We start from the raw sequence: 24,391 nt of genomic DNA, 5'->3' as shown, positions 1-24,391 counted from the left end.
AAAACTGGTTTATATATCTTATTCTCTAGCCAAGAAACTTCTCTAAGGAGACAGAAGCATGGGGCAGATACCTTGGATACAGCATGGAGATGAGTATGAAGAAACATGGTAAATAGGTATAGCACTGAAAGCAGATGAACATTCCAACCAAGGGAGTCAAGGGGAAAGAGTTTTAAAGGTACTCAGTGGTTTAGAGATACAGGCAAGCACCACATAGGGTTTTAGAAAGTATGTACATTTAAACATTCCCATGAAATCCTCTCACTCTTTTAGAAACTTCCCTTGGTAGACTTCCCTGTGTTGCTGGGCATGTAGCTTCTGGCTTTGAAATGGCTTCTGAAAACAGTTCAAGAACAAGGGGACACTTGAAACCAAAAAGCCATTGAGTTGATTACAGGAATGTCTTTACTTTCAAAAGACCCTGCTAACAGGCATCCTCACAAAAAATAGTGGATTTAGTGGAACTTTAACCAGGATGGGCATCTACTGCAAGGAGGATCACTCAAACTGTCTCCTGTCTAAGGTGCCAGGCACTGATCCTATGATAACAATTTATTAAAATGACCTGTTCTGATAATGCTAAATGATTGATGGAAATTTAATCATTTTGCCTCATGGTTATTAGAGCAACAGCGTGACAGCTGCTCCCTGTGCCATTAAGGGAGAACTTCATTCAGCACAGCTTAGGGAGCAGACAGATTGTGCCTTTCACCCAAACAAACTTTGGCTTTAACCTTAATTATGTGGAGGGGTTTGGGGTAGACTGTTTGGTGAATAAAGGGATTTCTGACTGGATCAACATATTGATTTCTTCATTTTCAAAGGGCAAATTAACGCTGGCCGTTCGTTAATGTGACTGTCTGCCAATGACTCCATTTGGTGTGCCCCGATGGCCGTAACAAGGTCAGCAGAAGATACCCAGACAGGCCTGGCAGCCCCCAGTAAAACCTGGCTAGTGGCTTGTAAGCAGCTCAAACAAGTGCAAGCCCATTTCTCTACTTCTTAAAGCCTGAGCACCAGAGGGGGCTGGAAATGAGGTACTTCCCAAAGGACAACATCCTCTGAAGGCAAGGCTCGTGTCCCACAGCCCAGCAAGTCAGCTCTCTCTCAGACAGCTGCCAGTTAATGTTGAGCATGGGCTTAACTGTGGAACATGTGAGAAGTCTTGCTGACTTTGAATAAAGCTATTTATTAAAAGTAAAAGAGTAGAGAAATTCCCAATAAACAACCGGAGTATTGCTTAATGTTTAAATCAAAATCTGTGTGAAGTATTATACTATGAAACCAAGTGATGAGAAAAAAATTGGAGATGGGATAAGTTGAGCATCTTTTGTGGAAGTGGCACTGCCAAATATTTTTTCTTGTGGGACTGTACTTCAGACAGTGCCAACATTTTGGAGACAGATGCACAGCTGAGGTGTGCATCACATAGCAGAACAAAACTATGTTCCATTTTCACAGCTCTGCTTACATGAACTTTGTAAATGGATTAAAAATGAAAACAGCAATATCAAAGTCTTATCCTGCCTGCCTTCAAATTACCCTGTTAAAGTTTTTAACAAATTCACACAGTCTTGCTTTCTGTCTCACCACAAAAAGCCTATTTACCCTGACTTAGCAGCCAGATACCCTACAGCGATGAAAACTGTATGAAGGCAGGGAAACAAGTGGTCCAGTTATATCTTCATTTATCACAGAATCACAGAATGGTCTGGGCTGGCAGGGACCTTATAGATTGTCTAGTACAATCCCCCTAAAGTGAGCAAGAACATCTTCAACTAGATCACGTTGTTCAGAGCCCCATCCAACCTGGCTTGGAGCAGTTTCAGGGATGGGTCATCCACCACCTCACCAGGCAACCCGTTGTGTTGTTTTACCACCCTCATTGTAAAAAACATTTTCCTTTTATTTTATCTAAACCTACCCTCTTCTGGTTTAAAACCATTTCCCTTGTCCTATTGCAACAGGCCCTGCTAAAAAGCTTTGCAAACAGTCATGCAGGAGATGAGATGCCCCTTTCTTCTGTCCTGTTCTCTGCCCTCCCATCCTCTACCTTGCTACTGACCATTTACAAACGTTACTCTCATTTTACTCCGTGGCCAAGCTGACTGGTTCTAGTTTCCCTCCAGCAAAAACGTTTCTTCACCTCTGTCTCACATCATTCCATCACTTAACTGGACTCCCAAGCCCCATGCCAGCTTGTGCACCATCAGAGCAGCTCTGAAGAATCATTTGCCACCTGTTACTTTCTCCCTTTGATTCCCAATGGTGCCAATTATGACACTGGACATTTCTTCAGAATAGAAAGGTGACGCAGCAATGCTCCCCAGAGCAGGGCACAGATAATCTGCTCTGGTTTTCTGTTGGAAGAAAAGCTGTGTGCTCCTTTATACAATTATGATACAAGAATCTGCACTGCCAACACACAGCTCCTCTGTATGGCAGCCTAACATGGATCTCCTGATTTGGCGGGGAGGCTTGTTGAGTGGATCTCATCTTGCAAAATATCACCTTTTAGAGGTCTGTAAAACAAGCGTCCTCCCTGGGTACCACTTTGCAACAACTCTCCAAGGACAGGAATTCCCAGTTACTACTTTTACTGTCTAGACACTTGGGATGCAAACATTTTCAAGGAAACTTGTGTCCTTTAGTGACAGATGTGCATTTGTTCTGGTGCCTCTGCCCTTCAATTTGTCATTGCTTCCAGCAACTGAGCTTCTACTCCAAAGTGGGGGAGGCTCAAAAAACAAGACTTGATTATGTGTGGTTACAAGTTAATATTCTGCCTGAAGTTTCACAGCTGAAGACTGAAAAACACACAGAATTTGCTTAAAAACAAGTAAGAAAGGTAACTTCTGTAGCCAGTCTTTCTGTAATGACAAAATTACAGCACGAGGCTTATATTTCAAGCACAATAAAAATTGGAAATCCCAATGCCACAGCATGTATGCCACAGTGACAGCCTACAGGCTTCACAGACACTGCATGAGGATGCCACAGGATGGCCCCATGCTGAGGGACAACAGTGAGGTATGAGGACAAAGCCCAAGGACAAAAAAAAAGATGTGGCAACTTAATGTGGCTTTATTTCCTGAACTTTCAGGCATGTTGCCACTTTGCTTTTTCTCTTTAAATTCTCCTCATAAAAATAGATTTTTCCCAGCTCAGAACTGGGGGCAGAGAATAAGGGTTGAAGGATGTAAAGAGGAAGAATGCCAGCACTGAACTAGGACTTATGTGAGCTAAAATGTTGCAGTGCTTGTAGCTGCATAAGCATGAAGGCACGAAAGTGTCTCTTTTCCTTCTGTTGCTGTTCTTCTTCCAAGGAACACTGCAAAACCATAGGACAACCAAGTATTTTGGAAGTAAATGTAACTTAAGACAGCAGATCATTTTCTTATTCTGCGCTGGGAAAGAAGGCCAGAACTGTAGTGAGGTGCCACAACTATTTATAAGCAGGTTATTCTGATATCCCACTGCTCTACAGCACCATATAAAAGTCCAGGCTGGAAGGGACCAGCATCATCTGTCCAACTTTCTGTTCAAGGCAGGGCCTTGGGTAAGACTATTCAGGATCCTGTAATATATGGAGTATTTCCAACACAGGAGAATCCACTGCTCCTCTGGGCAGTTCATTTTACCCACAAAGAGTAAAAGCCCCATTGTGGGACTTTACCACAAAGGGTAAAGTCCCATCTACCCATTTTACAGTTGAAAAGGAAACTCTGAGCCCAAGTACTGTTGATAGACAATTGCTGTTGAGAACCATCACATCAGGCTGGGTTTAATCCTCTGCCCTGGCTAACACAGGAGAGCTTAGATCCAGGACAACTTCTCTCCATAAAGTCATCAGGTTTCTTATTTGACAACTTTTGGTCAATTTTATCCCCTCATTTTGCTCAGGAGCCCAAGGAGGGGGATGGAAATCCTGCCAGTTATGGGTGACACTGCCAATGACTGAGAGACATCAGCCCAGGTGTCCAACACAGCCCTCTAAAGGCAGGATGCTGCTGGACTAGATGAAGAAGGCCAAAAATACTTACAAAATACATCTTTTTTTAGGGGTAAATCCCATCAGTTGGAATAACTGTGCTTTCTTTAAGCACTAAGGAGCACTGGGAAGGAGATGTCTACAGTGGATCACAAAAAGGTGTGTACCTACTGCACCTGTGCATGACCAGCGAAGGATTTTGCTTACATTTTTGAATTGGAAGAAAAAGAGTCACATTTTAGAGTGAGAGGTACCTGCATGGCTAGAGACATCCTGAATTATGGTTTTATAGTGCTATGGAAACATGCTATGTACTCATTATTCTGAATGTGCTCACAGACAGCTTCTTTTTCTTTGCTAGGTACCAAGCCTATTCTAAAAACATCTTCCCTGCTATGGAATCTTCTTGTTTTCCTCTGTGGTAAATTGAAAATGAGGCAAATACCATGTTGATAAAAGACAGGACATCTTCTATTATAACTTACAAGTAGCAGAAAAGGCAAGAGAGGAAAGATCCTACCTCAAACCCAGATTTTATCTACATTTGTATGCAGATAAAAGCCAGGAGACTAGGCAGTGCAAGGGAAGAACAATGGACAAGACATTCCGCTCCACTGTAGAAGTGCATAAGCACAAGGCATTCTCCACAGCATCATCTGGGAAACGCGGCCTTTTTCCTGGAGTCATGGCAGACAGCCGTGGCTGCACAGCAGCTTCCGCCAGCCGAGCTGCATCCCCGTCCGATTCCTGCTCAGCAATGTCCCCTCTGCCAGGCTCCGTAACTGCCACCCTGTGCAGCAATCTGAGTGGAAAAGCTGATTAAACAGCCCTGGCAGACTGGACTCGAGCGGGGCACTCCCACCAGCCACCACAGGTACCTGATTTAACGGGGTCAGAGTCCCCACACACCACTCAGGGGACAGTGCTGATGGGAACATCCTGCTGGAGATGCTTCACCACTGGCGCCAGGAGCCCAGGGTGGCTCCTTCCTTCGTCCCCCTTCCCCAGGCCAGGACAGAAAGGTTGGCTTTCGTACTGTGTATTGGCACACAGTACTACTCAAACATGCACTCCCACTGCCCACACTGTACCTGGGCTTTTTGGCTGGCATCAACAAAAGACTTAAACCTCTCCAGCTGTCAGTTCATCACCTGGGCTGAGTGCCCAATTGATATGAAAAAAAGATCCTGACCTTTCCTCAGCTGCATGACGCTATGTTTCTAAAAAGGAGCTCTTATTACGCACTTCTTCAAGAAAATATGCTTTCATGGGGGCTATTTAAAAGTCTGTCTCAAAGGAAGGAATGAACAAAGAAAAGCCACCTGTAACCAGCCCAGTTATCAGGCAAACCACATATTGAGGGCCCAACACTGATCTGCAGCTCTAAACAATCATTAAGGCTCATTCACATGAGACATAAGATTTGCGAAGACTCATTCTGTAACAAAACCTGGGCACTGCTGATCCAAGGAGGAAAGCACTGGGGAGACCAGTTGATGCGGGCTGTTCTAAAAATATCAGTTTGTGCTGTCATCTGTGAGAGTATGTCATCCTGTAATCTTAGCATCTACAGGGACAGCAAGTTTCTGCTTAATTATTGCTGCTGAATCACATGATAAATCATGAGGTTCTAAAAAATACATCTATATAAAACACCAACAGAAGAACACCCAAACCACAGGATAAGACCGCTGTCCTGGCTTCAGCTGCTTTACACTCACAACACAAGCCCGTGGAGCCAATCCTGGTTTTTACAGATCTTTTCCCTGCATTCATAAAACCCCAAACAATAAACCCAGATTGAAAACATACCAGAACAAAAAAGCCCTACTCCCAGAAGGAGTGAGCAATTCATTGTGTTTGTGTGTCAGCTCCTGCTGTCTTCACACAGCTCACAGCATCTCCGCCAGTCCAGGACTGGCCTCTGTATGCAAGGGGCTTTGATGAGCTTCAGTGGGACCTCATGGGGGGCAGTCCCAATGGGGTTTGCCCCAATGACCCCTCTCCTCCTCCCTAGCAGCCATGAGCACAGAGTTTCTTCCTGTGCCACTGATATGTTCCCCAGCCACTGAGGAGCCTGCTCAGGGTAGGCCCTCCTTGGAGTTGAAGGGATCCCTGTTCCCCACAAAATACATTTTCTACATAGATATTTTTGTTCAAAGACTAAACATGGCATGTGTGGAGTACAGCTAGTCACAAAACCACCTTTCAAAACTTGGGCTGGCAGAAACAACATTTAAATGTTACAAGTGCCACCACCTTAACCACTAGCCTACTAGAAGTGGAGCAGAAGAATGTGCTGCTCTTGAATTTCTTTTAAGTTTTTGAAGGCAGACAACCCCACCTTAGCTCTGTGTAAGAAACCTGGCAGCCCTATCCCTAAGAGCTCATTTTTGAAAATAAGAGAGCAGGAAGTGCAGCTATGGTTCTAAGGTAGTCACTTGTCATCAGGTAAGAGGTCCAGCAATTCAGCTTTCATGGGCAGAAGTTTTCTGGCAGGAAACAAAAATCATCTTCTTTGTGACAAACTATGCAGAACTCTCTGATTCAAAACTTCATCCAAATAGAGATCTTCAACTACCTGTTTTTGCTTTTAGGATGGTGTTGTAAACATGAAGTCACCCTCAGACCAATTTGTCTTAGGTATGAATTGTACGCAGAAACAGGCTGAACACCAATTAACAAACTGGCAAGTATTCCAAGCTGATACGGGCTAATGAAGGACTAACAGACATTTTGTTAGGTTTCCTAAGATTTTTTTTCACCAGAGATGTTAATCATCAAGTGTGACATTGCTATTTACAGCTTGTGTATTCTGCAATAAGATGTGGGACCTAGATGATACTAGTGGAAAATGAGTGACTTTAACTCATCTGTCAAGTATTTTATATGTAATTTTTGAATAAGTCAATGTGAGTCCAGCACAGCTCTGTTACAGAGCCCAGAGGCACCCACATAAATGACACATTGAAATCTCTTTCAGAAGATGCAGCTTAGATGAGTTTTTCAGACTATGACACCAACTCAAGAAGTTCTTGCCCTGCCCATGCTGTCAGGGTTGGGCTGTCCATGCCCAACCCTGACAGCACTGCTGCCATTGTAAACTGGATCACTGAAACAATCCAGATAAAAGCAACTTCTTGGATGAGTTTTGGTGCTGGAGAAAATGTTTGCACATGCAGCAACTGCTCACCAGCTCCTGCCCTTCCAGGCAGCATGTCCTGAATAGTCTTTCCTGATGCTCTCTTTTGGGATTACGCTTTGGCAAAAGCCAAGTCCCTTTGAACTTGCCAGGTGAGACAGACCCCGGAGCAAAGTGCAGAGTTGTGGGAATCCCAGACTAAGAGAAGGACCCATTAATTTCAAAATAAAAGGTATTCTAGAGACAGATGAGGGAATAGTGATGTCTATTTATTGCTAAACCTGCTGAAATACCAAGGTGATGATTATCTGAGTGGGTGGAGGACATTATCCAGTGCTTTTGGAAAGCAGGTAGAGGGAGAGGAACAGAGGCCCCAGGCAGTATAAGTGGAAAAAATTATGGCTGAGTGAATAAAGCAAGAAAAAAAATTGATTTTCTCTATTCCTTCTTGTAAGAGAAAAATAACCAAACCAAACCCAAATTCATCTATATGGCTCAATGAGGGCCCTCTGAAAGGCTGGGCCTGGGCAGCCTCATGGGCACAGGTTGATGGAGATTGAGCAGGGCTCTTTGCAAGGACCAGGCACAGGCTTGCGTGCAGCAAACGTGCACAGCCACTAAACCTGCAACAGTGGCATCTCATGCAGGGTTTTTTAATTTCCCTATGAAGAAACTGGAGTTGATTTTTTTCCAAAGTAAACCTCCCTCTATACCTAAGTATGTATAAATTAAATATCTGTGTATTTGCCTTCTTTCTTTTCTTCCTGAAAACTGACTCCAATGTTTCTCTTATTTTTAATAGAAAACACAGCAGTCACTAGGTATGCCAATAATCTACTGTAACTGCTTTTGCCTGCCTGCAAAACACACCTGGCTACCCTAGTGAAATGGATTTAGCATAAGCAATTGCCAGGCTGCTCTGCCGAAAGTGTTCTCCAGTCTTTGGGCTTGTAAGGATTCATTACTGGGGTCATGAACATTGCTGAGAGAAGATTTTAATTCAGCGATCTCTACTGCTGCAGTGGAGAGTAACCAAGAAAAGCAATTCAGAATGATTGCATCTGATGTCATGCGAGAAGCCCCTATCAAAACACAAGATGCTCTCAGGGAGGCAGACTCTCAAACAGCGCTGCTTAACAGATGAGGAAGGGTGCGTGATGAACCAGCTCAGCAGAAATCATCTGTGCTTGCACCTGATACCAGAGGCACCCCACAGCAGCTGGTCCACTTGTCAGGGAGAGGGAGAGAGGCTTCCACAGACAACTGGACAGTAATCCACTGAGGAGAGCTGTCTCGTTAATAAATCTGTCCTCTGCAATGAGACTCCGCTCACACAGATGTGTCAGTTCCTTTATTCAGAGGGAGCAGCCTGAAAAAGATCATGGCAGCTATGCTTTTCATAGATGCCAGAGGCTGGGGTGAAGAGGCAGCAGCGAGCATCAGCGAGGAGGTGGGGTGTTGTGTCTTCTCCATGCTGCCCATGCAAGTCCCCCATGGTGGCTGCTATGGCTGCTACCTACACACAGCACGTGAAGCTATGGAAGCAAGAGGCTGCCCTGTTTGCCTGTGTCAAGCAAGACCATCAATAACACCTACTTTTCAGGACCCATTTGACAGATTGTACTTTTGGATGTTGCACAGCAATAAAGTCCCTACAGCTGGTTTTTTTACATCATGCAAATAAGGTTTTTAAATCCAAGCAGCTCATGCACCTGAAGGAAGAGAGAACTGTTCAGCAAGCATGACCTGCTACAAACTTTTGCTTCCTCAACCTTGAATCAATTCTGTTTTTTCCCTCTTTCTTTTCCTAAATTCTCCTGTACCAGAACTGAAGAAACCCCAAAATTCATCTGTGGGCCTGGTATTGCCAAGTTGCTGCCTTGCTCAGGATCCCTGGGACGCAGCATCCTCTACAGCCCTTCTCCACAGCCCGTTTCCTGGCTGTGCACTGCAGTGCTCTTGCTAAAAGACAGAAGATGTGCAAGAACCAGAGGAAATCCTTGCACTGACAGAGAAAGGACTGTGCACACCAAGAACTCCATCAGAGCAGGGCAGCTTTGCAGATTGACTGAAAGGAGGCTGCCTGGGCAGTCTTGTTCTCCCTCACAGACAGCAGACCACAGCACATCTCCTGAGGTGCTCCCTACACACAGGAAACAGAATGACATTCTCCAGGTTCACCCCTGCTGCTCACCTACCACAAAGCTTCCCCTTGAACATTTAACTGTGAAATAGTGAATGAAAACTTAATTAAAGATGAAAGGGGTAAATTATGCACTGTAAAGTCAAAGGACACTGACTCCTTTCTGTCCATCACTTGGAAAATAAGAAAGCTTGAAGTAAGCTGTAAACTGCATGAATGCCTCATTTAACCTCACTACTGAGATGCTCTACATACTATTCTGAAGTTAATAGTACACTTTCAATAATTTATAGCTAACCTTTTATCCTACTACATTTTGAAATTTATTCCCCTATACTAATAAATAAACAAAGGAGAAAGGGCACTTTGTGTGGCACCTGCCCTATGAGTCAGGGAATATGTATGTGTGAGCAGGCAGAGGTATGGGCAGGATCCTGAAGAATCACAAAAGAATGACAGAAATAATGATTACAAGTCCCCAGCTGTGGAAAAAAAGCAATGGAAAAAAATTAATCTGGAAAAAAAATTAATCTGAAGAAGTTAACATTTAAAAAACACCTATGTCAAAACCCAAATCTCCAGATATTCTCTTGGAGGAGTTCAAAAGAAAAAGATACCTACCCCATTCAGGGGCAGGGAGAGGAGGAAAACAGTTATTGCATACTTAAAACAGTAAGTAGACCAGGACATTCCTGAGACCAGGATCCCATCAATATATCATTGCTCCATTTGATACCTTTTTTTTGGCCAAGAAATACAATTTTACGAAAAAGCAACCCTAACAACTTTGCTAGTGTTGCTATGCCACAGCAGATCAGCAGAATCAGCACAACTCCTATTCTGCCCAGATCTGTCCCACACACCTGATCCCAAGTGAGTGCTCTGATCTTGCAAAGACACGCTTCCTCCTCCCCCACAGCAACACTGCTCCACTGACTGCAGAGTCCCTCGCCCCATCCCTGTGTAACACAGCTTGGCTACATGTGGCTTCAGCTGCAAGAGGGAATCCATCTGTTGTGACTTCAAAGAAGACGAGCTAGAGCTCTGTGATTCCTAAAAACCACAAATATTCCACCTTGGTTTGCCTGATTTGTGATTAACATTTCTCATGCCTAAATTAAGAAGGGCGCTGAACACCAGATGCGTGATCAACAGTGTTGCAGTCAAGCAGCTTTTATAGCTTAGCCTCGTTTCCCTCCACACCTCCACGTTTCTTGGTTGTGCCTGTTGCATACCAACACACAGCAAGCCATCAGAAGCCAAATTACTATTATTAGTGTGCACTAACTATTAAGGGTTCGGTGCAAACTCCAATAAAACTAAGGAACCAATCATTTTACCACATCACGGGCACTGACCTGTTTGCCCGTTTTCCCTGTTCTCAAAGATCCTTCAGCCTGGTACCCAACTCTGTGATGAAGCCTGTTTAGCACCAGTGAAGTTCCCCACATTCAGACTGACAACGTTCTGAGCTGAGATGAGGGAATCAAAGTTAAAATCCAGCCCATCGGCATCCATGAGTTCACTGCGGATAATGGACTCCATGTCACACTCCAGGCTGCCATTGAAAATATCCAGGTCCAAGTCACTCGGGAATTTCTCATGTCCCATGACCGGGAGGTTCACGCTAGAGGAGTACAAAGAGGAGCCTGACAGCGGGTCAGAAAGTGTTTGCATAGACTGATTGACAGATGACTGCTGATGTTTGCTGGATCCCAAGCTGCTGGAGTCACTCAAGCCTATGTTACTGATGGAATTGGACAAGGCACGGCTGCCACTAAGAGAGGAGTTGTGGGACTGGTGCTGGTGATGGGACAGGTTCTGATTGACCAGACCGCCCTGGCTGGACTGTGCGGCAAACGACATCATGGGGTCGTTGCGGAGCATTATATTCCTGCGGGAATTCTGGGCGGACACAGCCGTGCTGGCTTGTGACATGAGTGGGTCAGACTGTGTCATCATGACATCGCTGTGACTAAGCGCATCAGAGGTGAGGAGATCCTGCAGCGTCTGGTTGTTGTAATGAGAAATGGAAGAGAAGGTGGCCTGCTTGTTCTCCTGAATTGTCTGCATGGGTGACTGGCGGAGGGAATTCAGGGACGACGGCCCAAACACAGCATTGTTGAAACTACTTGATGGGGAGCCCAGCCCTGAACCTTTGGAACCATAAGGAAAACTGGAGCTTCTCTGCATTATCCCTCCTGTGGGTGACTGCTGGGAGGGAGGGAGTGTTATATTGTCCAAGAGATCATCCATGAGGTTATCAGTCAGTCCATCATTCAAGTTCATTGTCCCAGCCATATCAGTCAACCTAGGCAACTCCACAGTACATGGTTTGTTTACCGATGGGGACAAGCTCGATGGACTACTGTACAGCATGGGAGAAAGTGGAGCATCATCATCTTGAACATCATCGAGCTCGGTGCTTGCCAAAATTGGTGACAAGCGGCCACTGATCGTACTGGCATTTGAATTTGTACGGGAGCGAAAATCTGTCCATGCATCCAGCTCATCGCTGCTGCGGGAGGTGGGACTCCCTGGCCATTTGGAGAGCTGGGTAGGGCTGTCCTCACTCGTCTCCTGGGCTGTCTGCAGGGCTGCCTTTTTCTTTGCTGCCCTCCCTCTGCTCTTGGTGTACTTGTTGCTGTTGTCCATTGACACAGCGCGTCGCCGGGGCGCCTTGCCGCCTTTTCCACCATCTGGATTGATCATCCACCAAGAGCTTTTCCCGGTGCCTTCATTCTGCACCCTGACAAATCGGCTATGGAGTGACAAGTTGTGCCGGATCGAATTCTGCAGGAAAAGAAGAAAATAAAGCATCAAGACTGGCACCCCACTTCTTTTACAAGCCAAATCTCAATCATTAAACCAACATCCCACGATAACAGCAACATGAATAAAATCACTGGACCCTCCTGGACATCTCCATGAATTTCTCTGGTGCTGGAAATGGAGAACTGGCGTGTGACTGTGGCAAGGCAGCGTCCTGCTGTAAAGCAAGCCCCAAGCTTGTACTAGTTGTGCATTCCTTATGCCCATCTCCACATCCCTAAAAGCTTCATCCTAAGAAAAGGAGAATGACATTCCTGCTAGAAAGGAGCTAGATGTTTCTCCCTTACTTTTTACTCAGGACTAACTATTACTATCAGTAATCTTGCCATCAGTTCCTTGAAATAAAAACTGCAAAGGCACAGCAAAAATCTAGCTGGAGGGATAGTCACACTCATTGTAGCCTCTGCAAATGTCTTTTTAATTCTTCATGGGCACGTGTGCTGTATATTTGTTATAATAGTTCCTGAGAAAACTGCAAGTGCTGTTGCTCCTCTCCCACAGGCACGCTGTGCATGACTAAGCTGTACTTTCTCTCTTGATTAGAGGCACCAGAATTACGCCCATACGGCAGTAGCTGGCCAGCTGTCCCCTCGCCATAGTATCTGCACAGTCTTCAAAACATGACGTGACACGGTATGCAATGATATCCCTGTCCCTGTAAGCTGCTGGATACAGAGCTGTATGAAGCTGCTGTACACAGCCGGATACTCTGTGCTGTACAGGATGCTATGGAGTACAGGGCTCTCAGGGGAGCCTGCACAGCTTGCTCTTGCACCCTACCTGCTCGCACTAGTCAGCAGCATCGAACTGCCCAAACACCATGTTGGCTCAAACCGATGATAACCACCTCAGAATCAGCAAGAGCCTAAGAAAACCAGCCCATGGTACCCCCAGAGAAACAGCACCAGATTTAAACCAAAATAACAGAGATGAAAATTTCACTCCACTCATCCTGCTGATCTTGTGCTTAAAATATGGATCAAAGAAAGGAAAAGCAAATAGTATTTGTTAGTGTGAATGCTTCCAGGTTTGGTAAACCAACATTTTTTTCCCCTGTGGAAATCAAATGATTTTTGGAGCTATCCCATATTCCTTTGAGAAACCCCTTGGGCTATTCCTCTAAGCTTAAAGAGTGCAGAGTTCTTTTTTTTAAATTTTGGCAATTACCAGGTGTATCTATGAAAAGGATAAAATCACATTTGTCCTATCAACATCTTTTAAAAACACACAGTCAGCAAGACCATAACACAATTCAGAACAAGTGCTCTTCATTTACAAAAAGCTGAAGAAACTCCAGATTTAAATAGGCCAAGAATGAATCAATCAACAAATCATTCACCAGCACCTCGATATTCGCATCCTTAAGAAACATGAATGCTTGACATAAATAAACTTGAGATACATATAAAGTACAGTCCAGCTTTTTTTTAAACCATTCTTTTCAGTATAAAATGCCCTTCTTTTCCCACTGCTTTGTGGTCTTTGTCAGATTGTGAAATGGAAAACATGCCTGAAGTTCTCGCACGCAGACAGCAGACGTGGTTGTGATTATCACTTAATGAAAAGAGAAATCATATGGACCACGCTTCAAAACAGCAACTGTTATGTTTTAAACAATTTACACAAAGCAACTGATCAGACTTTGCTGACATGCCCAAGAGAAGTTTGGGTCGGTGCCTCAGCTATAAACATGTCCATTTCTGAGGGACTATCATGCCATCAAAATACGGTGGATTGAGTTGCACCATAATAATTCTTCAGTCTAAGGAGGGAAAAAGCTTTTTATTGTTTAACTGATGGCATTTTAATAATATTTTGAGTGTGGCAACAGTCTAACTTCTAAAAACTAGCTACCACTCCTTACTTTCTCAGGTTTCTCCCTGTAAAACTGGCTGGAGAGCCAATGTTTTTTTTTAAAAATAGCCTTTCTTGATATTCCAGCTTCTACTGTATCTCTGCAGGTAGCTCTCACCCTCGGTCCCTGTAATTTCTATGGACAACCACTTGTGAGAACATCTGCATGGGGATTTCTCCATTCAAAGTCCACACCAGGCTTCAAAAGCCATACAAACCATGCTGTTCCCCACCTAAAAATGCTGTGTATAAGAATACATGGCATCATGACTCTTGCTAATGAAAAATAAATCTTAGAGAGGAGAAACACCTGAGGTGGCACATGTAGCATGCCATGCACACCTTCAGATATAAAAACACTCAGCCAAAGTGCCAGCAGCTAACAGCTTTCAGCCTAATGTATTCTCATAAAAGGGCTTATTTCTGCTGCTGGTATCCATAGTATGAAAGTATTTGGCCTAAAACCATGAAAAATCCTAAATAGTAAAACTGTGAGACTGAGGCACCTTTCAGGATGAGGACTCCTTCATGTGTGGATATGTATGTGCACATGTGTAATTTTCTTCTTATTATATATTTTTTCTCAGTGTCGGTTTTACACAAATAATAAAAGAATGAAATAATCCTTCTGCATTGAAAATTGGTAGTTATAAAAAATCCAAGCAGTTTGTTTTCCTTTACATTAAACACTATGCCACTTACAATCCTGCTTCTGTTTTTCTTTGCTTTTCTTCTGCAGGAAGATTTTCTTAAGCATAACTGTGGGCTAATTTATTTTTGTGTACCCCATCTCCACCCTCTGTTCAAACACTGCCTTAAAACCCACTTCTTTCACGTAACCTCCCCCACTAACCTCTTCAGCAACAGTATCTGAGCTTTTTGGTTTCTCCTCCTGTTGGGTGCCCTGCCAAATCAAATTAAGGCTGGATCCTATTATCCTTTCTCATGCAAGTTTTGCTGCGGAAGCCACCAGGATTGACAACTCACATCAGTAAAAGCTGTTGCACTGTGCTACCAGGTGGCAATCTGGATGGAAATAACTGTATTTTCTACCTGTTTTCTGAGCTGTCAAAAAATATTCCCATCTGCTTAAAAGACAGGAAAGTATACGGGGACAATCTCTGCTCACAGCTACGTGCATTACTAATATATGACCATGCAACAAACCACAAAAGAGGTGGGGAAGCAAAGAAAATACAGTTTATCATTTGAACCCACTGCTGATGAAATTAATGGGGATTTGTCTTTGACTTATGCGGGAGATGAATTAGGCCATGATGATGGAAAGTTAACACATTTTTCCATGCCAAAATGCAATGAGAAACTTTAAAAGATCCATAAAGGAACTTCCATCATCTGTCCTGGAGACCATATGTAGATGGGAGAGACGCTAGCCAGGCTGCAGACAGCTCGGATACCACCGATGTGTACAACATATGGACTGTACTTGAGCAGAGCAAAAAACGAAATATGATGAGCTCCTCCCTTTATTAGTGTTACTATTTATATTGGATTTGAAGAATGTCATGCGCTCCACTGAACACCAGAAGACTGAGGTTCCTGCAGATAACACCTAGAGCATCATGTACTGCCCTAAGGCCAGACCAGCTGGGTTGAAGTCCCCTTTGAAAGTGTTCCTGCAGGAAGAGGGACTATCCCTGGAGACAAGGAAGACTCAGGGCAGAGGAACACATGAGACTGGGCAAAACTGGTGTGAGCAGACGATGGTGCAGTGCCACAGGCAAGCAGTGCTGCTGTCCTCCCTTGGCACCAGGAGAAAGGGTGAGCTGGGTGCTCAGAACAGCCAGGGCAGCAATACCAGGGCTTACACCCCTTTCCTCAAACTCAGGGACATGCTCTCAACTTCAACAAATGTTGATCCACTGCACCACATTTTATTCAGTTAATACTCCTCAAGGGTTCCAGCTACATTTTGCGCTCAAGAAAATCCCCCGAGATCAGCTAGCATGTCCTAATTACACGAGTCTCTCTCAATATTTTGAAAAGACTGCAAACAGGCAAGCTGACAGAGAGGACACTCCAACATTTCCAAAGTGCCCCATTTGATACAAACAACTGAATGAGTCTCCCAAGGAAGCAGGGACTGCATGTTATTTCAACACTCAGACCTGGTCAGACAACAGCAGCAAATGCTTGAGCTTTTAAAATGGAGAAAATTCGCCTTCCCTGTGCCCATTTCAGCTTCTTCCAAGCAGTGTTTACCTTGTGGAGCCTATCCACTAACTCAGACACCAGCTGCAAGTGCTTCCACTGCAGTACAGAGTCTTTTTTGTCTGGAAGCAACATGTGGTATCAATTTATCATCCTCGACAACGCAACAAGGAATCCACTTGCTTTAAAAATAAAATGAGAGTTGTGTAACTTAACTCTTAAAAGTCCCTTTTTTTTTTTTTTTTTTTTTTTTTTAAGCCTGAAGATTAGCAAGATGAGGAGCAGCTGGTGGCTGGTCTGTTTTTCTTTCAGTGTTTTGTAGTGAGTAGCAAATTTGCAATTTCAGATATGGGCTCCTAAACTCTAAAGTTAGAGCTAAATATCAAAAGCAGTAGTTTAACAAATGGGATATTAAGACATGGTGGGAGAAAAACAAACACTAGCTGCAGACCCATAAATTCTGCTAACGCTCACTTGGGAGAATTACACATTATTTTATCCTGTATTAACATATATAATGTTTTTATTCCACCATATGAAGTTGTATGGTAGCCATGCAGCAGAGAAAGGCATCAGATCTAACACCACTGAAAAGAAGCCATGAAAATAACTCCAGCTTATCAGCCTCCAGCTGAACAGAGGGAGTCCAGCTTCTCCATGGCTCTGCTTGCTCACTTGAATTTCAGTTTTCAGCTTATGTCATCTTGCTCAAAATGTTGTCATACAGATCTCATTTGGGATGAACACCCCTAGAGACAGCTTCCACCAAAAATTATTTTCTTTAAGAAAACCCTACTTTTTTTGCATTCAGTGGCTGATGAAACTGGAGTCTGTTAATAATTCAACACATTTTGCCCAACTGTCCAGACCAGTGTCTGTGCCTTCTCATGAAGTAACTCAAAACTTGCTTCAACTACCAGTTTTCACAGAATCACAGAATATGTTGGGACACATCAGAATCATCAAGTCCAACACCCAGCCCTGCTCAGGACACCCCAAGAGTCATACCATGTGTCTGAGAGCATTTTCCAAGCTCAGACAAATGATGCTGTGACCACTTATCTGGGGAGCCCAACCACCCTTAGGGTGAAAAACCTCTTCCTGATATCCAACCTAACCCTCCCCTGGCACAGCATCATGCCATTCTCTTGGGTCCTGCCACTGGTCACCACTAAGAAGAGCTCAGTGTCTGCCCCTCCTCTTATGAGAAAGTTGCAGACTGCAGTGAGGTCTCCCCTCAGTCTTTTTTTTCTCCAGGCTGAACAGACCAAGTGACCTCAAATGCTCCTCATAGAGCTTCCCCTCAATGCCCTTCCCCGCCCTTGTGGCCCTCTTTTGGACACTCTCTAATAATTGCTCAATGTCTTTTTTATACTGTGGTTCCCAAAACTACACATAAGACTAAAGGGGATACTGCATCAGTGCAGAGCAGAGTGGGACAACCACATTTATATTTCACATATTTTACATTTTGTTTGCTTTAAAGTCCCCAAGGAGAATCAGTTGCAAGTAAACAAGAAAACAGATGCAGTGTCTAAAGTTGCCAATTGTGTGCATGTACATAGGAATTTCTGGTGAAAGGGATTTGCAAGTCTAGGGAAACTGATTTTTAGGAAGTACCAATCTATTGGTTCCATACAGTCCCTTGTTACTTGGCTGCATAAGGCTGCAGTGCTACTCTTCTCAAAGAACTCTGAAATCCCAACGTGGTCTCAGAATTTACTCCTCTTTCCCATGAGTTTTTGCAAACCAGAAGAATGCATATCATTTAATAAAGTAGTGAGGGTGCTCTGCAGATACAGAAAAATCAAGAACTAAAACATAAAGAGAAGTCTCCGACAATATCTACCTAGCCATGTTCTGATACACCCCTACCAAGCACACCCTCCTTCAGGAAAATGGAAAAAAAAAAATCCCACAGATTTAAGAAAGTCAGCTCCACATCTGAAGGGTGGCTCTGTGTTTTCCCCTCCTCCTCCTGTCTTCAAAGGAGTTTTCTGAGCTTGGTGGTAAGGGAAGAACACCAGAAGAGGCTTCCACTGTGATCACCTCTGCCTGCACCTCTGCCCATCATTCTGCACCCCAGAAGAAAAGAGCCTTGAGGGATTTAAGCTGCTTGGGAGAACAGTAAGTCCAAAAAAGGTTTATCCCCTGAAATGTGTAGGCTTGGATAGGAGAGCAGTATATGGACCTGCCTCCGTGTCCCGCACACGGGGCACCGCGCCGTGCCAAATTCCAACAGGAGAAAGTGATTAGCACAGGGAAAACAAACCCTCCCCAACACGCACACCACGCTCCTCCAGCTGCGCTGGCCACGAGGGCAGGCAGTGAGAGACCTGCCTACTAACAGGGTTTGTGCCCTGCTCTTTCAAAAGGAAAGCATCACAAAGCATGGACCTATGGGAATTGAGTCATGACTTGAAAGTTTTTCCTTAAAAAAAAAAAAAGTAAGAAAAGTTTAAAAAATTAATTCTAGTTAAAACAACCACTGCCTCTCGCTCTTTGCAAACAGTGATATTGCAAATTGCTATGCTGACGTAAATAAAACTTAGCTGAAAATATACACTGCCTGGAAATTGCCTCAGAGCACCATGCTTCCAGTTAGCAGAAAAATCTCCAGTTATTTTACAGTAAGACATGCTCTGACCACATGAGGACTCTAATAAATAACATTTGTTTTCTGTGAGTAGAGCATGCTGGTTGTCATTTACACTGGGTGTTGGGAGATGGGAAGCAGAGTGCAAGGAAAATGCTGATACTTTAATGCAGCTGCAGAACAGGAAGGTCAGGCTCTCCAGCAACCCCCCACCCCGACCAGTGTAAGGAGCCAGGTACCTCAGCACCCTTTGCTATAGGAAGTCCCCTAAAACATAAAGTGTTATCCTCTGCATGCTATGGCAATGCTTTTCCACATTAGAATCGGATTTGGGAATCAGAAGGCAGGCACTGCCACTGAGGTTGCTAGGGCACCTTGTCAAAAGGCACCTTTTTCAGTCCCTTCCACCTGCTTTATATTGTGGCTGCCCAAAATTCAAAAGCACTGTTGATTTAAATAAAAGGATTTAAGTTAATTAAGAGCAAGAATTTACTGTGAGGCATTGCTCTTTTAAGCTGAAATCCCAAGGCAATTCATCACAGGCTCGACTGGGACATGAACAGAGTCAGCAAGAAAATGGGAGGTGTTGCTCCTCATTGAACTTAAACCCAAGGAGTTGCATACAAAAAGGCTGCAATGGACACACAGGGCTGGGTCTTTGCAGAGCCAGACTAAAACAGTTGTAATTTCTGTTCAGGAGTGACCAGCAGATAACATCTTTATTTTCTCCTACTGTTTCTCAATGGAAAGCCCCAGCATTTCAAGTGTTGCTACTGTAGAAACTTTGGCAATAACACCATGCTTTATTTGTGGAGCTCCTTCAGCACAGCATCGCTGCATTTCTCCTCCATGCCACAGAGCCCCTGGAGAAGTGCAGGCACACACAAGTAATCAACCTGAACATGTACGTAACAGTAGCACCCACAAAAACAGCTACTATTGTCAGCACAGCCCCAATCCACCAGCAGTTGAAGCTACTGGAAGAGTTCTCCCAAACCTCAGTGGTCATCCAGTTCAACCTTAATGAAAACAATGCAATTTTACTGCAAGGCAGACTTTCACCATTAAGGCTTTGGGTTTGTATTGCTAGAAAGAAGATCTAGGGGTAAAAAAAGGCCTCTGTTTTTAATTTCTTAGATACAAAGATTCCAGCACAACTCTCACGCAGCATTGTGGAAGCCAGAGTGCTCAATTCTATTTTTACTCATTCTCAGCATATGGCTGTTACTATACATTGACTATTTAGAAACACGTATGGGCGTTCTTTCATGCCTTTATAAATAAATGTGAGTGATGCTACTGCTTATAATAATTCAGTAAAAATAGTAGCTTCCTTGGAAGATCACAAAAGCCTCTCACTGCTGAATCACCTATTATAAATCTTCATATTTTGAAATCTTTTGCAGTCACGGGTTGATTTTTTTAACACTTTCCATGAAATGCAACTAAACCAGCAACAACTCCCACCACACAGTGACAGGGGAAGAATAAAATCTATGTGCCTGGAGACAGCATTCCAGGGCTCCTGGAAGCCAAGCTCAAGGCTGCCCTGCACATGGCTCTGCAAAGTGCTAGCTCTGAAATGATAGATTGTTAAACACCCGGCCTGGATTAATTGGAAGTGTTGAGCTGCACACACTAAATTGTGAATCTGGTGACAGTTACAGCAAACATGCGACTGATGAGAGGAATAGATCTGGTACACTGTCGCCTGACTGAGTTTGATCAGGCCTGAGCAAGCCCTTCAGAAGCCAGCACAGGCACCTGAGACCTTCTCATGAGAAAGCCCACAAGCAACCTCCAAACCAGCCCCCAGCATTTCTGCTCTGTTAACTAATCTGAAACAGGACCCCTCTCCTGCGCTATTTTAAGCACATAATTACTTTATTATTGAACCAAAAGATACTATCTGATTTTTTTAAAAAAATAACAGTGTTTTAAAATATGATTTGCTTCAGCTGGCAGCTGAGGTGGCAAAAGGAATGGTGCTGCTCCACAGACATGAGCTCTGGGGGAAGCTAGGGATGCACCTAAGCATGGCTCTCAGTGGGTCTGACCCACTGACTTTTACAGGCAAAAAACCCTTGGGAGCCTCACAAAGGGCAGCTGGTGTGGGAACATGCAGCTGTGACTCCAGATATCCACCAAGTTACTGCAGCTCTGCTGTGGACAGGGTGGGAATTAGGAGACAAGGGATACGTGAACAGAACAACTTGAAAAACAGGTATCTCCTTCACGACTCCGGACTGGATGGCCACCAGTAAATACCTGAGCACTCTTCAAAACGTAATGGCAGCTGTAAAATATTAATGCCCTTTGAGAGTAGAAAGTGATCGGTTTTCCTTCTGATGCATTCTGATGTGTGTTCTGCTTTTGTCCTGAGAATAACACATGGGTCCTCCCCAGCCTCTTGGTTACACAGATTCCTGTATTTTCCCTCTACATTGGGGAACATATTTTAAACACTGCACTTAAAATTATATTTGAAGAATCCTACAGATTTGCTTTCCATATACATGAACACAGCTCATGCTGTGCCAGGTGACATGGGTGGACAAAAATACCTATCCACACCATTTTTACAAAAAGAGTAGCAAGGTGGGTTTACTCCAGCAGTCTTTCCACAGCCCATTCTTTGATCTGACTTCCACTGATACATTGCATCAGGGCACTCAGTCCCAAAACCAGGTCTGCCCAGAAACTCACCACCAAGGCTCGTGGCGTTAGTTTCCATGCTGCGATGCCCTGGAGGTAATCTCCAAGTTGATAGCAGTTGATTCTTTCTCCCCTCCCTATGGAAAAAGCTTTTCTGCAGACTTAAAATCTGGGCAGATCCAGGTCAGACCTGAGCTAGTGACACCAGCCACCCTTGGGAGTCCTGGGGAGAAATGGGCACCTCCACTGAACAGGCGCACCAGCCTGTCTTCCTGCTCTCGTCTGAGAGCGCTGACCCTCTCCGCTGGTGGGGGTAGATCTCATCCTCTGGCACGCAGGTTTTGGGATGGTGACTCCCAGTGCCTCCCAGGGCATGGCAGCTTCAGAGAGCTCCTCTGCACTCAAACCAAACTCTACAGTTCTGCATTCATCCCAGCCTCACCTAACCCCACTTATGAACTGTTTTAGTTTTCACTGAACCTCACCTCACTCAGATGACGTGCATGTTACTGGTTCTACAGGATTTTTAAAATATATTTTCTGTTTACTGCAGGGGCAAAATATACCCGAGGAGCTGACAAAAGGGAACATGACACCTATTACAATGCCAATGAATCAGCCCTTTGCTACAGCAAGCAGGACATTCCTGTTTCACACGTAACCAGCAGCAGCACCATCCCAGAAACCCCACAATCCAGGTAAATGCACAAGTATGAAAATATTTTTTTAAGCTGCTTACCTAATTTGAGAAAATAAGACCACCATCATCAATACAATCATAATCCCATGTGCTGAATGTTGAGCCTAAAGCTAGACTGTGTCAAAATGCTTCAGCACTCGATGCTTTGTTCAAGCCCCACCCCAACACCAGAGCCTGAATAGCAGAATGATGAGTGGAGGAGCCTTTTCATGTTCTGGATTTCAACCTGCACACATGAGTAATCTCGCCTGAGGCCAACACTTGGGCCACAATGGGGTCCTTCTTTTGCTCCATACCTGCCTTTTTCAGAGGCAGCTGAGGAGCCACAGAGTTCTAGGACCTTGACTGTGTCAACAGAAAAAGTCCTCACCAGGTAATTGACAATTATTATTTACACTGTAGGATGAAGTCTGGTTGAGCTCCAAGTGTGGGAAGGACTGCGCCAGTGGAAGACACTTGCATCTGAAAGTTTACAGCATCGACAGGCAGACAAAGAAGCACTAACTCCATAAAGATTCTACAGAAAATAAAATCAAGATACTCATTTTGCTTTCATTTGCTTGTACAAACCAGCCTTGTCCTCCCTGCCCTTTGGGATAGGCCTTGAGCCAACTTCAGACACCATCTTATACTCTGGAAAATTCAAAGTTCTGACTTGCTGAATCAAAATATATGCATTTTGGGATTGCAATAGCTATATTGACTCTGAGATGGTCCTACAGTTCCTCCAGATGTATTCCCTCACAGATAACGTTCTGCTTCTTAGAGAAACTATCCTGGATCTCACATGGATTGGGTGGACACAGGCCACATCTGGTTTTTAGGGGAAAACTGATGAGTTTTATTAGTGGAACTACACTGCTTGAAGTAAGCTTTTTTTCAACACCTACATGTTCAAGACACAGGGCAAATTTTAAAGGACAATGCAAAGAATGATGATGCCTTTGTACATCATCTTTTTCTTATGACACTGTTCACAGCATTCATAGCTCAAGAATTCAAGGCCTCCTAAGTATGCCAGGTATCATTTTCACAAGCAAAGCACACAAGAAACAAGCACCTTCAAGTTGAAGTTGAATAGATGAGGGCAAAAAGAGCAAGCAATGGCAAATACTTATGGGGATATTTTCCCTCCTTCAGAAGGGGAAAGGACCCACTACCCCAAGAACCTTGAGATGTACATACATCATGACAGGTCTGCTAATACTTTTGCAATATGAGACAATATGCAAAATATAAAATGGGCTTACTAGCTTAGTGCTTTTTATTTCCTTCTTCTTCCCCTCCCCCCCTGCAATGATTGAAGTTTAGAGGAGATGGAATATCTAGAAAAAAAGAAATGAACCAGCCACTTTCTGATTAATATTAGAAAAAGTGGAATGAAAAAAATAAAGAGATGGAAGAGTCCACACTCATCTCCAGTTTGACTTTTTTCAAAGCTAGTGGAAATTAATTCTGTTTATGAGGATCTGCTCATGTGCCTGTTGCAAAGTGAGATTCTCACCTGCAAAGGCTTTTCTGTATGTCTAAATGCATATTAACTACTTCGTGTGCTTGAACGGGAATGCCCTCAATGTGCACCAGCCCTTGCCAGACTCTGCCTTGTTGACAAGGATAAACACAAGGATACACAGAAATTTCCAATTTTGTTCACAGGCAAGTTTCAAAGCTTGCAAAAGTAAATGAAAACCTTCTAGTAGTTTTGTAACAGGTTCTTTTTGAGGTGAAAATACACCATATTAATTATTTTCAGCAGAATTAATTAATTAATTAATTATTATCTTCAGCAGAAATAATTAATTAATTAATCCATTCCAGCAGAAATGGATTTTTGGTGCCATCCAATCAGAGTTATGACACCAGCAGCCCTTCTGCAGAAGAGTGACAGCTGAGTCACTAATGCTAAAACAGGGATAAGAAAAGGAAAATGAAAAAGAAACTAGGCTACTTCCCCCGAGGAGCCAAATACAGTATTTAATGGCATATTTTTATAAGGTTAACAAATCAAATGCTTCAGCTGTGAATTGTTGCCATCATCATAACTACAACAGGATGACCCCACACACCCTATCTCCATGTAGGTTTTTTCCTCCCGTGACGCATAAATAAGGAGGAAGAGGCCGGGAGCAGCCTGGCCTTTCACCATACTCTGGTCTTTGGGGAGACAGGTTGTGATAGCCACACAGGGATTCGGCAAGACAAACAGGAGGGAGCAGCTGGGTCCTTGTCTTTTCCTGCATCTGCAGCAGCTGCCATCTTCATCAGCTGCTGCCCCTGTGGCATTCTGCCTGCACAAGCTGGAGCAG

The 24,391-nt window shown here is 43.9% G+C and overlaps 1 protein-coding gene across 1 annotated transcript in view; it reads right to left on the bottom strand.

Moving 5' to 3' along the window:
* Positions 1 to 24,391, bottom strand: part of FOXO3 (forkhead box O3) — an 88,933-nt gene that overhangs the window by 4,706 nt on the left and 59,836 nt on the right. Inside the window, exon 2 of the mRNA XM_002192814.7 lies at positions 10,635 to 12,069. Within this exon, the coding sequence (XP_002192850.6) occupies positions 10,669 to 12,069 (1,401 nt within the window). The 3' untranslated portion in view covers positions 10,635 to 10,668. The remainder of the gene's footprint in view (positions 1 to 10,634; positions 12,070 to 24,391) is intronic.

Source organism: Taeniopygia guttata, chromosome 3 (assembly GCF_048771995.1).
Source record: "Taeniopygia guttata chromosome 3, bTaeGut7.mat, whole genome shotgun sequence".
In the NCBI taxonomy this organism is placed as follows: Eukaryota; Metazoa; Chordata; class Aves; order Passeriformes; family Estrildidae; genus Taeniopygia; species Taeniopygia guttata.
This window is presented reverse-complemented; position numbering and strand designations above follow the sequence as displayed.